The sequence below is a fragment of the Watersipora subatra genome, chromosome 10 (assembly GCF_963576615.1).
Source record: "Watersipora subatra chromosome 10, tzWatSuba1.1, whole genome shotgun sequence".
Lineage (NCBI taxonomy): Eukaryota > Metazoa > Bryozoa > Gymnolaemata > Cheilostomatida > Watersiporidae > Watersipora > Watersipora subatra.
The window spans coordinates 56239491-56256759 of NC_088717.1; the positions used below are offsets into that span (position 1 = coordinate 56239491).

The window sequence follows — 17269 nt, forward strand, 5'->3', positions numbered from 1 at the left end:
CAGATTTCTGTAGGGGCATTGACAGAACAAGAGCTATTACTTCTTTATATCAATAGCTCTTGTTCTGTCAATGTGTCCATGGCAGAAATCTTTCACCGCTGATTCTGTATCTATTTTAACATCTTGATACGGTTTATTTGATTATTTAGACGAGCTTGCCTCATAGCGCTCCTCATCGATGTCTTAATTCGCTTCAATGCAAAAAAAGATCTCTTACTGCATTAGTGGCAGGCACAACCAATACTAGATTAGTGAGCCTCTCCACTTCATCGCTAGTTGCACTAATTAATTAATTGTTGGAAGTTCCAAGTGAATGAGCTTAGACTGCAATTCTTAGTACTTAGCCACCGAAAATCACAAAATTGGAACCAAAGGAATACGGGCCTGAAACATTTAATAGTGAAATATACTACATCTGATAGTTAGAGTGGCTCCAGATGGTAGGATTGCAAGTAGAAATGGCAAAAAAGAATGTCAAGGACATGTCCAGTCGACAGACCTTCATCTTGTGTTTCCTTAAGATCTACAGTACATCAACACGTAGATTATGCTGCTCAATGTTTCACATTTTCCCTCAGGGCAACCAGTTTTTGAATGAACTTCCAAAGATATGAAAATCCTGCAAACTACAAATTAACATTTTCAGGAATTCCAAGATAATTATACCAAAGGCTGATCTAGAAAATCTTTGAGCCAACATACATAAGCTCTATTAGATATTTGACATTTAATGAAACAAGCACCTGTATTATTTAAACAAGTGTGATATGCACATTGTACTGTATTCCTAGCTTTTACTTGCCTCAAAATTGGCATGACACAATGCTTTACAAAGTTTGACAGACAGCGACCAATAGCTAACAATGAATCTAAAGCTTTAATAATATTTACAAAAATGAAATCATAGACGCATACATTGATCTAGCTTATGAAAAAAAAGTGCTACCAAACGCATATTGCAAAGATAGTTTTTTCCATCAACTAGATGAACAAGGACCGCCACATGAATTTTTTAACATCAGATTATTGCAGAGTACACATATTGCAGGCACGATAGGTACAAACTGCTATCATGATGCCGAATTCCATGAGCATTTAAAGAGTTAGCTAATCAAATTATTAGGAAATGTAACAAGCCAAACCAACATCAGCTACCATCAGGATATACATCGTATTTGAAGATAACATTATGGCAACAGGCTTCTTACAAACACAATACAATTATCAACCTTGCTTGTGTTTCGAGATAGTTTATAAAACGCAACTCCGTCTGATAGTATGACGACTATTTCAAATTCAAAGCTGCACATAATCCTTTTTGCTAGCTAGCGGAATGCACTTTCATCACACGATACCAGGACAAGAACAATGGTTTTAGTCATGATCTGTTAGTTTTTTATGTACTACTATTTGACAGATGGAAAGATGCATTCATTATTGAAGATCATATATAATGTAAAAGACAAAATTCAGGACTAGAAAACATATACCTTGGAGGACACAGCGCATAAAAGTCCACAAAAAAAGATGTATTCAGTTTGTTAAGTGGAATCATTGGGTGATGCGATCAACATAGCTATTTACAAAACGTTGTGTAGATAACTTCACTACTATGTGTAGAGACATGAGCTCGACCTAAACAAATGTAGAATAGCTCTATGTACAGAGAGAGTATTAGCAGGTCGAACACCTTAATCGCTATCGCTGCTGTCGCTGCTCTCTTCGCTTGACTCCTTCTTAGCTTTCTTTTTAGACTTTTTGGAAGGCTTTTCCTTCACCTCTTTTGCCTACAGCGTCAATTCTCATCAATTAGAGGATCACGTTTTATTATTTGGTCAATACAAACTTGATTCAGAAATAGATCTGAGAATTCATACCTTTTTCTTCTCTTTTTTAATCTTGGGAGGCGGAGTCACTTCAGGCTCCTCCTCAGAGCTACTGTCACTGCTGGAAGCTGCAGCCGGTCTTTTGACAGTTGCTGGCTTATACTCTGTTGATGTGGTTATTGGGGCATCTCCAACTCCATTGGCTTTGGAAGATTGAGCCCTGTGAAACAACCAACAAGCATTATTTGCCTCTCGACCTCTCCTATATTCATCCCAATACCGCAATATAGAGTGAAGCTAGTCAAATTTCCCACCGTTTGTCAATGATCAGTCTTTCAAAAGGATCATACCATTCTGAATACATATTTTCAATAAAGCTACCGCGTCGTATTTATGAAGAAATGAAAGCATTACTTTTTTAAATTCAGAGATGATACTGTGAAGAAGGCAGTTAATTAATTCTTTCCAGTACTATCTTAGCACTAGTAACTCTGGCTAGAATGCATTATGCCAGGGCGTGTCGAACCGCATCCGCAGACAAAAGTGACAACTGATGTAGAAATGGAACCTACTTGTAGTCGATGTATGAGTTGACCCAATCTGCAGGTGTCTTCTCATTCACCTTTCCATACTTGTCTAGCAGACCCTCTTTTATCATTTTCTTTTTAAGGGAAGCCTTTGGACCGAGACCCCATTGCCTCGGATATGTGTCTCGCTCCATCACAACTCTTTTTAGCTTGGCAACGATGCCATGGTCACACGAGGACATGACCGCGGATGTCATCAGAGCAATGGCTATAGAACAAGAGCCAAAACGAATTATCTCACTCCAACCACTAAACTAGTTGTCTATAGCTGTGAAGTAAGGTGTCATAAGGTATCATTTTTAAATAACTTCTAATTTGGGCCAATATATTGAATGTGGAACAGCAAACACTTGGATTCATAAAGAATTCCAACTTATTATTACTTCTTACTGTCATCGGCAATTACTTTTATAAACTATGATTGTAAAGAGCAGAAGTAAAGTAGTTTTACTTGAAAAGGAAAAGCTTCATACAAGTAAGATATTTTATGCGGTATAGATTATATACAGAAGTTAGTCTAACGACAAATTATGAAAATTTAATTTGATTCAAACACAAAAAAGAGGGTAACATTCAGTGTGGTGATTGGCACATACAAACAAGCCGTAACATGACAGCCGTTTGTCTAAATATAATCTGCTTTCAGTAAACAACTGAACCTAGAACTTATATTTATGTATATTAGGATTGGCGTTCATCTACAACTCCATGTTCGTGACTAAGTAACTTGCTATTGCAATGGATGTGTTATAATGTACCCAATCTTCTTATGATGGATACATTAAACTTTGAAATGCGCAGCAATCTATCATTGACTTAGACAATTTTATAATAAAACCGACACCCACTTACGGTCTACTTACGGTCTATATTAATACAAAATTAGACCTTAGAAAGTGTTAGTAATGGAGGCATTATCACAGCACTAAAAATTATATCTAGGATTCACGATGATCAATAATATACCTCGATGCTTACATGACATAACTTCAAAAATTGCAAGTAAAATGCACTTTCTAACAGAATGCAGGACCAACAGTCATAGGTGGAAGCGAGGTTCCTTTCACACATAGCAATGGAAGCTACAACCCAACTAACTTGGGTTGCTGATAATAACAATTAACTAAGAAAGTGAATAGATCAGAGGATTGAATAGCATGAAGAAGTTTACAACTCCTGCAAGTGGTGATGAATGTACTGCAGACGATGTGCAGCGGCTGCCACTCACCTATAGCGATAGCTTCTCCTTTTGTAGTAATAAGTACAATTTGCTCGTTGTTCTCTATTCCATCCTCAAACCTCAGTACACCGGGCAGCATAACCTTAGCCCCATAGCAGATCGCATTCACCTATATATGTAGTACCATCACAAATGATACCAGAAAAGGTGAAAAATGTACGACCATGTAAGAAATATAACAAGCCAGCTAGAAAACCTTGCATTTAAACGAATAACTAGTTAGACGTAAAACAAAAACATTTCTTTCGATGTCAGCATGAACCTTGACACACTAGCAAAGTGAGCAAGCTCTTTAAGCGTAGTATAGTAGGCCTACAGCGAGCAGGGTAGTTTCCAATGTCCGGGTACACAGACTCAATACTATAGCGCTCACGTAATAAAATCGGAAGTAGAAATTCGAGCCTGTAGTGCTAACCGAGTAGATACGGAGACAGGAAACACAACTAATACATGCAAGAATTAAGTATAAACAAAGACTCACAGCACTGTCCTTCATGACCACCCTTTTATGGGTGGTGAGCAGACCTTCAACTGGTTGTATGACTCTACGAAGGTATGACTCATCCTTGTGATGATCAAATAGCCACTGAGCATCCATAACATCATGCATCGTAGAGAGATTGTGCTGAAATTCAAAGTACATCACCGGTCCGTGTTAGTACAGTCAAACCTCTAACCAAGTTCACCTTTTAACAACAATATTTTTCATTTAATACAGGAAACAAATTTGGGGATATGCGATTCAGTAATATACTAGTGAAAGTCAGTAATATACTAGTACAAGTAAGTAATATACTAGTACAAGTAAGTAATATACTAGTACAAATAAGTAATATACTAGTAGTAGTCAGTAATACACTAGTACAAGTAATATAATAGTACAAGTAAGTAATATACTAGTAGTAGTCAGTAATACACTAGTACAAGTAATATAATAGTACAAGTAAGTAATATACTAGTAGTAGTCAGTAATACACTAGTAGTAGTCAGTAATATACTAGTAGTAGTCAGTAATATACTAGTAGTAGTCAGTAAAATACTAGCAGTAGTAAGTAATATACTAGCAGTAGTAAGTAATATACTAGTAGTAGTCAGTAATATACTAGTAGTAGTCAGTAAAATACTAGCAGTAGTAAGTAATATACTAGCAGTAGTAAGTAATATACTAGCAGTAGTAAGTAATATACTAGTAGTAGTCAGTAATATACTAGTACAAGTCAGTAATACACTAGTACAAGTAAGTAATATACTAGTACAAGTAATATACTAGTACAAGTAAGTAATATACTAGTGCCAGTCAGTGATATACTAGTACAAAATAATATACTAGTGCCAGTCAGTAATATACTAGTACGAGCCCCTAACATTCCTAACCTATTTGTTGTTTGAAATAACTATACCTGCAGCATCTAAAACAAAATTTTAGCACAACAATTTTTGAGAGATAAGTACCCAATTTGAACAACTATAACTACCAGTTACACAGATAAGCATAACAGCTTTATAGATTTGTTGCCCCTTTGTGTTACTTTTTGAGTGGAATCAAATTTTACTTTCTTGAAACGCTAATCTACAATAAAATAATTGTTAAATACTATATATGCAAATATCACAAATTTTATTATATACAGTGGAACCTCGCCATACGATTTTAATTCGTTTTAATGTTGGTTTCGAAAGACAAAAATTTCGTATAGAGGGGAATAGAAATCCAGTCAATATCTAATGCAAACACTGTCTGGTAAAAATCCTAAAAGTTTTATATACATGCTGTACATATTAAAAATTAGTAACGAAATAATATGTTAACCTTAGTAGCTATAGTTACCTACAGTAACTTTAGTATGTTCAATGGTTATGATCTGCAATAAAATGTAATATCACCATGTAATATGTGCTGTACGTAACGTAAGGAATTCTTAGTCTCGAGGCAGATGTATAACATAGACATTGAATTCAACTCAAAGGGATTTAGCTTACTAAACACATACATAAAGCTAAGTTTTAGTATGTATTTTTAACTATGTTACTAAACTTCAATTTTTTATGGGTACAATTTTATCACCTATCTGTTTTCGGTTTCGTTTTCCCAATAACGCCGAACTGAAGGAGATCGAGCATCGTATCTCTTTCAGTCATATTTAGAGGGATTTCGGCAAATAGCATATCGGCATATTTGTTATTCCGAACTAATCAGCTACCAAATTTAAATTTTACGAAAATTTTGTTGATTCCGTATGGCGCAAAATATTTCACATGGAGGGCGAAAAATCCTTCATATGGGAGAGGGCGCAAAAATATATAATATGGAGAGGGCGAAAAATATTTCAAAGGGAAAGGCGAAAACCCAGCATGTTCTACATCGCAGGGCGAAAGAATCGAATAACAAGGTCATCGCAACCTGAAGGTGCACTGCATCTAATTTTAGATGACTGTCCATGAAAATACGTACTTTTGGTCAAAGGTAATTTACACTGCTTAGGGATATTTAATAAAAATATTATAGATCTAGTCATACCGCGACATGCAAGAAAATCGAAATACGAGCAAGTTACTGCCTTGAGATACAAGCATACGAGTCGGTTTTCGATGGCTGTTAAATGACCAAGTATACCAGAGACTGCTTTCGAAAACTGCATCGATCGGTTTTTCTCGTCGAATCAGTTTGAAAAACGTTTTGTAGGTCAGCTAAAAGTTATAATAAAGGGGGGAATGCGTGAAGCCGGAAACTGATATTAACAAACTAAGACGATGACAAAATTAAAGTTGAGTTTAGCGAAATATTAAAAAGTGTGTATTTAGTGAGCTAGTAATATAAGTTAAATTCAAAGTTCATGTCATGTTGCAATGCGCTCAAGTCTAGTGCACCGAACACGTTGCCGTCGAGTCTCTCAAATCACCGTTAGCCACTATGTCTGCATCGAAGGTAAGAACTAAGAAGGCAAGTACCGTATAAACATTATTATTTACAGTCCATACAGCGCTGTACATAGTAATGTTACATTTTATTGCAGATCATAAACACTAAATAGGTAATCATTTCGCAAGTTTGTGAGAGTAGGTACTGAATTACAACAACTGAACACATTTTTCCCATCATATTATTTTGTTTTAACTGGATTTCAGATGGGATCAGATTAATTTGTATTTAGCTACTTTATAAAGGAAATATTGCATTGACATACGAGCGAATTGACATAAGAGCGAATTGTTATACGAGCTCAGTCCGAGAACGCATTAACTCGCATGTTGAGGTATGACTGTACTAGAAAATATAAACAGAAAAGTATTATAACCACTAACCCTATTTATGGCACAGCACAAAGGATGTAACCCCAATGTAAGGTTTAAAAAGATCCAAAACAAGAAACAACAGACATTGAAAGCTTTTGATGTGTGCGTGAATTCTGCCCAGCCATAACAGTTTAACATAACAAACGAGCTCAGTCCCAGAACGCATTAAAGCACATAAATTACATAATTTTTTTATCATATACAGTGAAACATGGATAACTCGCCCTCGGATATAGCGAACACATGGTTAACTCGAATGGATTTGCTTGGTCCGCTCCCACGCAATGATAAATGGCTCTATATAACTTGAACTCAACACTGTTAATTCGAACTGTTTTTTGCCCAACGGCTACCGAAACGGTTGCTTTCGCTTTAGAAAATCACTTTATTCCAAGCCATAGAGGTAAACCTCAACTTTTCGTAATTCATAAGCGTCGTTATTACCTCCATCGGCAAAATATTTTTGTCAACGACTTTTCTAAAGGTTTGATGAAATTTGATTTATACTGCTATACGATGAATAGCACAGCACGAGCTAGCCGGGTCACGCGCGCAAGGATTTTCGCCACACACATACAAAACAAAAACAGCATGTTGTTTTTGTTTTGTATTTGCGTGGCGAAAATCCTTGAGTGCGTGACCCGGCTAGCCCGTGATGAATAGTTTTCCGACGTTGATTCCGTGTTGAATCAACGTCGGAATGTTGAATGTTTAAAACGTCTTAAAAATTGTTGTAATTAAACGTATACGTTGTCTTAGCTAAAAAAACTATTCATCGTTTGACCTAAACACAGAATACGTGTGTAAATTCAATAAGTATCCATGCAAAAAGCGTGAGTGATATACAATGTACCGTAAAACCTCGTAAAACTTTTAATTGAACTGCCTCGGAGTGTTGCTCTTAACGAATCCCAGGTAAAGTAAGGTAATCTTTGCATAAACTTCAAGAAAAATCGGCAAAATTGATCGTGGGTAAAACGCTCAAAAGAAAAAGATGTCTTTTCTTTTGAGCATTGCAGCAACGATCAAGTTTTGCCAATGTCAATCTAAAAAACGTCCTGGCAATAACATCATCTCAAACAACAAACTAATCTCAAGTGATAGAAAAATCTCTATACTTTTTGATAAAAACGTTTTAAACTTTACATTAGAAGCATTTAATTTGAAACAAGCCATTTGTGCTTTTGATTTATATTATAGTTTGTATATGTACATGTATCTACTAATAAATAAGTAAATACATGGACTTGTGACAGCGCTCTGATAACTTGAACGCTCTGATAATTCGAACACTTTTGCTCGGTCCCTTGAAGTTTGAGTTATCCGAGTTTCACTGTACATGTATTTCAATACATAGAGTCTTGGCTTTCGAATGAACCATTGTTTGACATGGTGAGACAGACATTGGTTAGTGTTTATAGGATTTCCCCAGAGCTCTACCGCAGAACTGTTCTAAGGTATAGACTCGAAAATTGTGACGTCACAATTTTCATATTCGGTGTTGCGTGCTCTTACCGCTTATTTTATTGCTTACTGCTTATATTTATCAACTACAATAACGACGCTAGTGGCAGGCGAAGGTAGGACAACTCCAGAGAACCAACGAAAATGACAAAGGAATCAGTGCCATTAGCTCTTGATGTACAGATTATTTCTATGATGAATAACTCAGATTCCAAGCACCATACTATGTTTTCCCAATGAGATTATGCTCTGACCCTCTCTGTTTATTGTGATGTTGAGGCGCACGACTGAAACTAATTAATTTCGAGCATTGCGTGATCTCGCAAAAGTGCGATTGACATATAGTCCTAGGGCCACGCAACTGCAGGTCACAATTTAATCGATGCGATGTCATTACCTTTATCAACGACAGTATATTTATTGAAGCGTAATTAATTAACCCAGAACATCTGTTTGTATTGGTCGGGCATTAGCACGATCACCAATGACCGGGCATTGTTGATTATCTAGAATCCTAGTTTATTATTAGCGCTCCCTGGGTTTAACAGCACCGATTGTCACAGAAAAGCGCAGCCTCAATGGCAGCGAAAGGGATCGACTACCTAAGGCTAAATAATAATTGTGACATCACATTGTGGGAACCACAGTCAAGAGTTTTTTTTATTGCAGGACATACTTTTGACACCGTTTTTCATAGTTCTATTATTCTCTGTGTATTGATATAGGCTCATTCGAGAGCCAATACTCTGATGTATTGAACTATATAATAAAAAAATTATGTAATTTATGTGCTTTAAGCTCATACGTCAAGGTATGACTGTATACGTGAACAAATTATGTTGTACATCTGTCAAACACTAAAAAGACTACATTGGGAATGCTATGTAGATTTGGATTCACCAGACGTATAAATACCAACTAGCATGAGTTATGTAGAACTTAGTAAATCCAACACAACCTTACCAAAAGTAGAATCGTAACTAGTACAGAGCAATGATTATTTATGACTGCAGTCTCCTACACATAGCCTAGAGTAAGTACAAGTGATAAGATGGACTGCACCTTAAACAGCAAAGAGGGTTAAAACATAAGGTAATACCTTCTCAGTGACATGACCAGATCTGACTCGTCTCAATTCCTCCATGACACCGCCTGTACCAAGCAGTAGCCCGAGATGCACGCACATCGTACGTATGTATGTACCTGCCTCACAGCTCACCCAATATACACCTGCAGTATAAAGGATAGTGTCTGCGCTACAGGAGCCCACCTTAGACTATTGTACTATAGTACACTAATCACCTGACCAATGAGCACAAAGGTCAAGGTTATCATCATTTATTCCACACATTCTAACCTTTAGAATGAGTGGTAAGAGAGATTTGTTGGAATGCTTTGGTGTTTTTGCTTGACCAGCCATTTTTAAATGAATTATCACCAGCTATTAGGTAAATATCTAAATTGATGGAAAAGGAGGAATAGCTTTGACTACCGTAGCTAGTACGTACCCATGTTCTTCTCGCTGTCGTACTCGAGAAGTTTGCTCTCATACACAGTCCTTACTCTTAGTTGCCGTTTGACAGCTGATATCAATGGAGGTCTCTGGAAGAGTGCACCTGTGTAATGATATAAGCCCATATAGATTGTTCATAGATGAAATGTGAATAACCAGACATAGAATAGACAGACAGCGTTTCTATTTAGGTCACTGACCAGTGAGAGTTTCGAGTTTTTGAGCCACCTGCCTCTCATCTTCAACCGCATTATGCAGCTTAAAAATGCAGACATACTCTTTTCCAGCATTCTGTTGAGACTTGACAAGCCTGGTAGCTCGAGCGATGCACACGATCAAACAACCAGTAACTTTTGGATCAAGGGTTCCGCTGTGACCTGGAAATAGTTTATCCGACCATGGATTTGGAGTATGTGCATCAGGAAGATGAGACACCAACACATGAACTGCACTCAACTAGATGTAAAACAAACAGAAGTTTCTATGATATAAAGAATATAATGCCAAACACCTTAATTTTACAACATTTTCGTTGTTCAATTAATTGCATGTAAAGAATTTTGTGATTGCTTGAAAGTTGGCACATTTAAACAACTGTGATTGTAACACAGAAATAAAAGGCTTTGACAATTCTAACAACGTAACACATTTTCAATGGTACACGTTTATTACCAAGTATGGAAGGTTGTTTGTGCTTTGGAAGAATTAAACGAATTGCAGTACAATCTAATATAAGATAATAATACAGATTTTGAACTATACTATTCCGGTAAACATGTTGAAGACCAAGATACAACTGTAAGCAACCACCTTATCATACCTGTTTTTTCTACTCTCAGTATGCGCTTGATCCAGGAGACAACCTCATGAGAAGAAGGGTTTGAAGGCTTATCAAGGTTTATATAACCAATCTTAACGTATTCCCCGATCGGTCGTTTCAGAGGTGACCAACCGCTTGCGCATGGCACGTAATGACCGGTACGAATGTTCAATTTATCAAAATTCTTTAGCAAAAGTGGCCAGTCAGCTGTGTTCATCTGTTTAGCTTCATTTGATGGCCCGATCACAAAATCCTCTGATCGTTGTAATTCCTGCAATTTGTAGCGTTTGATCAAACTGTCAGTGCACATCAGTAAAATACAACCAACTAATAGTGATCATCAGCAAATTTGTAGAAAATGTAAAACAGCAGACAAAGAAAAAAGATGGAAATAGCTTACACCAATGTCCTTTACATCGACTGGCTCATCCTTGATCTTCTTTGACTTTTTATCTATAATGTATATTTTTCAGTAAATAAATATCGTTACCTGGGTAGGCACAAGTAATTCATACATCGACTATTCCTAAGTTTAATAAAGATATGCCTACTATGCCGCCTCCTTGAGTTCATGAAACAATGTTTACAACTAGGAAACCTTACATTTTGTACATTCAATAATTATTTGGATGGCTTGGAAACGTTTTCTCATGGACTAAAACAGGAGGAACAAAGGAGAATTTTAGTTGATATTTCTTTGACCATCATAGACTTGATTAGCTGATGGGCTCTTTCATTACCAAAAGCTACACATTCAGACAAACATGTTCTTATAATAAACTTTAAAATGCGTTTATATGTTCTAATTGCTGACTAACATTAAGTGCTACAATTTAAATGCAAGTGTCTACACCTACTGAAGTACCAGATTTTTCACGATTAAAATGTGGTTGAGAAACACATCAATCTAAATAACAGAATAGTATTCATAATTCAGTTGCCATACATTTTGAAATCCTCTTTAAAATAGAAACAATTTACTATTTTAGATACAACTAATGAAATGCCTAAATTCATCTTGGAACAATTTATAATTACAGTAACCCATCCTCCATCACAGCTTCTATCTTCACTCTCATTTAATAATGATAACTTATGCTTAAAAGTTGTAGTCATCTTCTAATTTTGAAATGCAATAAATAAAGAGTCAGTACAGTATACAGCACTACTGTATATTTTATTGCCGCTATGTGACTCCAGTAAGGTCACTCCATCCGCAGTGGCCTTCATTTGGATATTCATAACAATACACAATCAGTGACAGCATTAAAGCATGAATTGCAGAGCAGTCTATTGATGCGAAAGTTTTTTTTTTATGTAAAAATATAATCTCTAGCAAGAATAGCTCGGGACCCTTTTCAACTATTGTATAGAATTTGACCATCGCTCCTTCATCTACAGAGAATTGCCAATAAGAACTTTTCATCATTTGCTATGGTGCGGCTGATAGGCCCAAAATTTAATAAGTTAGCATCGACTTTGATTTTCACCCCATGTTTCTCTGTTCAGTTTTTGTTAATTTCTTACAGATTTTGGTATAGCATACACAAGATACATGCGGGGGTAGTAATTTGTACTTACGCGGGTAGTAATTATGAAAGTTTAGAAAACCATTCATGTTTTCTGATGCATTAAAATATGACTATTATATATTGAGTATTATAGATTACTTTGATAGGATCGATATAACTATTGGGACCAATTATACGCGAGAAATTTCTGTTTCAAGAAATCTTTTTCCATTTTGTAAGCGAGTCTGAATCATAGCAACGCAATGTATTGTAGTTGGGATTACTGTACTTAAAAATACATTTTTTGTAAAAAGAAGTGTAACAGTGCAGAACCTTTAGGTAACTAATTCAAAGATGTATGTCATTAGTAGCGCGTATATACAAAAATGGCAAATATGCGACAAAGTTGCTCCACACATTTAGCTTTTCACAGCTTGGAATGAGTGCAGAAATTGATCTCACTTACACTAAGCTAGAGTGTATCAATATTCTTTGTTGCAGGCATCTTCAACTTCATGATTATACATATTTGCTGTAATTTTTTATTACCCTCAAAAAATAAAAATGTTTAAACTCGTTGGCCAAGAAGTACTTGTGCCCAGCACTACCGTAGACGCATTTATGCGTCCTCTATAGTCAACAGAAATTTTAGACATAAAACCCATATAAACAAACCCAATACCCGAAAAACCCGTTGGTCAAGAAGTACTCTTGCCAAGCACAACCAGCTACTCGATATTCGAAAAACACGAACGGAAGGGAGCGAGTCTAAACTCATTGGCCAAGAAGTACTTGTGCCCAGCACTACCATAGACGCATTCATGCGTCGTTTATGGTCGACTGTCGTAGACACATTTTGGTGACTCTCCCAGCAATTGCCGTACTAACATAATTTATTATTCTTTGACAACATAACCAACGATCTTTAAGACTTTTATGGTATTGACAGTGTTGTCCGAAGATTTCTCTATAAAATTAGCCTAAAATAACGAAGCAATTTTAAATTTTTGTTTGGGAATTTCCAACTTGAAAACAAACATTTTTTTCTTTCTGACTTTCGAACTATTTAGTGTTATAATGACTTTTGTAAGTACCTCCCGAGTTAGAAAACAGATAATTACATATGTTGATTACATTATAGCCAATTCAGATTTTGATTTTCGTGGTTACACAGATAATTAAAGTAGCAGCATTGACTCTGATGGTGGTGAAAGTAATAGTTTTGTAAGAGTAAGGAACATTGTAGAGGATCATTTTAGTTTCGTAGCGATCGTAGCTTCACATAGCTGTAGGAATGCACAAAATATAGATATATTGATCTTTTTGCATAGCACTATTTGTCAACACGTTAGCAAAATAAAATATTTAACAAAAGTGTTCTAGATAAAGTTTGAATTTTTAAAAAATTGTATACATATGAAGCAAAATCGGTTATTTTCGATAAAATGGCTGGCAGTAGACCGATAGCTAAATTTGTACATGGATGGCAATCAAAGGGTTAAATAAAACTTAATTATGAAAAATAGTTATCCATTTATATTTGACAGATACGTAATTCGACTGCAAAACCGATTCCAAACAGATCTTTTCATGGTTTTTGAACGTCAGTCAGTTTTTTCAATTTACCATGAAATCATAATTTTTTTAGTGCGGAACGAGCTTGGGTCAATTCAAAACCATATCCTGAGGTCAATGGCAAGAACCATTTGCTGCAACAATGGTTGAAACAAGTTTAGAAAAACGAGTGTTGTACACCAACATCATTTGAATTATTGCTAGGGCAGAGCTACCTATCAGGTCGTTTACTAAACATTTTGCAAGTTACTCATAAGTCATTTTTTCTTATACTCTACCAATGGAATTGGGCTTATGCTAAGCATTAATACGCAAGGTATAGCTTAAAATAGAACCTGGTTGATTGCTACTGTTACGCGAGTTGGTTTTATATTCTTGGCCTCCAGATTTGTCTACAAAAGTTAGCTAGATTGATAGCTTTGAAAGTAGCTTAGAAATATCTTTTGCACAAGTGGCTGTTCAATCTTGTGAAAGCATACTAGATAAGGAATCACTTCGAATCACAATCGAAATCGTGACACCGAAAGTAGTAAAAATGTGAAGGCTAGAACTACTCACTCAAACGAGCACCTGACACTAAAGCCTTGATATGTGAACAGTCAATCATTTTCTTACAATTATGATCACCCTAAGATATATAGAGATATACAACAATACTGTTTTCGTTACAGGTTTGAATAGGCTCTTCTTCTGTATCTCTACAAACTACTAGAAAGTTCGTCGTAAGAGATTGACAGTGTAGTGTGGTTCTCTTCATGCAAACCACACAAGTCTGTTTTTGTGCATTTATCAGCAAGAGTGTCAATCTCAAGTTTTTCACAAGCGGCAGTAATTTTCTTTTTTTTATGTTGACTATATAAGTTATGACTCTATTTTGTACCATGGAAATGTCTTGAACCAGTTTGTTGATTGGTGTGTCCCATACTGAGCTAGCATATGCAACATGCACAGACTTGTATATATGCTAAAAGTCAAGCCTTCTCTAGAGTGTGATAAAGTACGCGCTTGACCATACCAAGTTGGCGATTGGCTTTTGATATTTTGTTGTAAATGCGAGTGGAACTTTAGGTTTGATAGCAATATCACACCAAGGTATTTGGTCTCTACGAATATGTTCAGGGGAAAGTTACCTAGAAAATAGTCTGTTGACTGAGACAATGTATTACCATTGAACACCATTATCAAGTATTTGCTTACATTAAATGACATACACCACCTAAATGACCAGGCCTACAAGGCATCTATGTTACGTTGGAAGACAATGTTTTCTTGAATTGTATTGATTGCTTGATATATTAACGTATCGTCGGCAAACAGGCTAGTACTGCACCTGATAGTATCTGGAAGATCATTTATATATGCTAGGAACAAGATCGGACCAAGCACGTACCCTTGGGGCACTCCCAAGGTGACTGAAAGTTTGTTAGATAGCTGTCCTTTTATCATGACCTTTTGTTTACAGTTCATGAGAAAGTCATGAATCTACGTAATTATTTGCTCACTAATGTCATGTATCTTGACTAGTTTGTGCATCAACAGTTCATGTGGTACTTTATGAGAAGCTTTAGCAAAATTTAAAACTAGTGCATGGGCAGTACTTTCTTCGTTTAATATCTTAGCTATTTCATGAAAAACTTTGCAGTTGTGTTTGACAGGACAATTCCTTCCAGAAACCGTGTTGTCGATTGTGTAGTACTTTATCTAGAACAATGTTTAGGCGATGAATACGATGTGTTAGAATAGTTTACAGCGTATACTGGTGAGAGAAAAAGGCCTGTAATTATTGGGTTGGTCTGATGGTCCACATTTGTGTAGAGGAGTAACACGAGCTAGTTTCCAGTCAGATGGAAGCTTAAAAGTTGATAGTGACTTAAAAAATGGTGGTTAGGCACATTGGTAGTTAGCAGTCATGATTGGGTCGATAACAAGGTCTTCTTTACGGATATCATTAAAGTCAGGACTCTTCCCCTTTTCAGTGAATGGAGCAGTTTGACAACCCTTTCAGTGCAACATTTTAAAAATATTGCATATTTCGAATTAACCTGCTGAGAAAGCGTTATAATTTTTGTTTTTTTTGTAAAGCATGTTGCTTGCAGAATTGATTAATGAAGAAGTTATTGAGAATATTGGCACATTCATCGGGGTCTTCAATGTGAGAGTTATATATGCAGTGAGCAGTCTCATAGGCGGCTTTGCAACTCCTCGTGATCTTTTCCGACAGCGAGAAAAAGGTTTACTGTTACTTGTTTCCAGTAGCTTACATAATTTATCAACTACATCATCTCGCTCAGTGATTTGATGTTCAGTTTCATGATGTCGTCTTTACTGTTATACTTGTTAGGATAGAAGTTATCACTAGTGTGTTCATATTTGTTGTACGTTTGTCGATGTTTTGCAACTAATATAATGGCACGTTTATTAAACCAGTATGGTTAGATAGAAGGCCTCTGTTTAGAGGTATGCGTTGGTATCGCCCTTTCAACTGCTTTCTTCAGATCAGTTGAGAAGAGATTCTACATTTCATCGACATCTGAAGCAGTGTGAGTTGACTGGGCCATAGTGTGTTTTGGAACAGGTCAATATAAACTTTGTGGTACATTTTTTTGCGGTTATGATGTGAACTTTGATTTTTGATGACAATATCTAATCTCAACTTCAATGTTGTTGTAGATAGGTTTGCTGCACTACTTGTGCATATAAGATCTAATGTATTGCTTTTTATGTGAGTTGGCTTGCTTATTACTTGAGTAAGATTATTGCTTTTAGACAAGAATACTTGAAATCGTTGTGAATAGCTTTATAAGCAGCATTAGGTTTGACAACAGTTTTTCCTAATCAAAGTTATCCAACCCAGGAGAATCTAATTTTGTTGTTTCTCCTAGTCTTTCAAACACTCAATAATTTTACGATTCTAGGTAATAATTTTTTTTATATAATTGTGTAGACATCCACATGAATTGTCATCATGTTCGCTTTATTCATTGGAGCTCATTTTCTTTCATGAATTAGGTAATCTGAGTGCACCAATCGTTCGGAAGATACTGGTGGTTAATTACAAATATTTCCATATTCAGATTATATTTCAATTATAAAATTGCTTTGCTTCATACAATTTGCTCTAAATTCTCCGACGTTCAGCGAATATACGTTCCTAACTTGATTTGTTCAGGCAAAGTATCTGACATTAACGAGAATGAAGCTACCTTAGGCCACATCATTGTTGGTGCTGTATTATATAGGTTTAATATAGTTTAAGCTATTTAAAAATAAAAGTAACGCTAACAGAACAAATGAAGCTCGCTTGTAATTTATCTAACCTTTTCCCATTGCAATAAGCTCAGTTGAATTATCCGGCTCTAATTAGGATTCGCGATGACTGACGCACGTGGGATCTTGTGCCAATGCGCATTACAGGAAGCTGATAGTCAATTTTAAACTC

At 36.0% G+C, this 17269-nt stretch overlaps 1 protein-coding gene across 1 annotated transcript; it reads right to left on the reverse strand.

Moving 5' to 3' along the window:
• Positions 1-1430: 1430 nt before the first annotated feature.
• Positions 1431-17229, reverse strand: LOC137407321 (H/ACA ribonucleoprotein complex subunit DKC1-like). The gene is made up of 11 exons (XM_068093942.1): positions 17148-17229; positions 11145-11197; positions 10745-11015; positions 10125-10301; positions 9920-10027; positions 9511-9641; positions 4135-4278; positions 3642-3762; positions 2399-2621; positions 1878-2046; positions 1431-1787 (listed from the first exon to the last, which is right to left on the reverse strand). Exons 1-11 carry the CDS (start codon positions 17155-17157, stop codon positions 1692-1694), a joined length of 1503 nt encoding a protein of 500 aa, XP_067950043.1. The 5' UTR covers positions 17158-17229; the 3' UTR covers positions 1431-1691.
• Between the last annotated feature and the right edge of the window lie 40 nt (positions 17230-17269).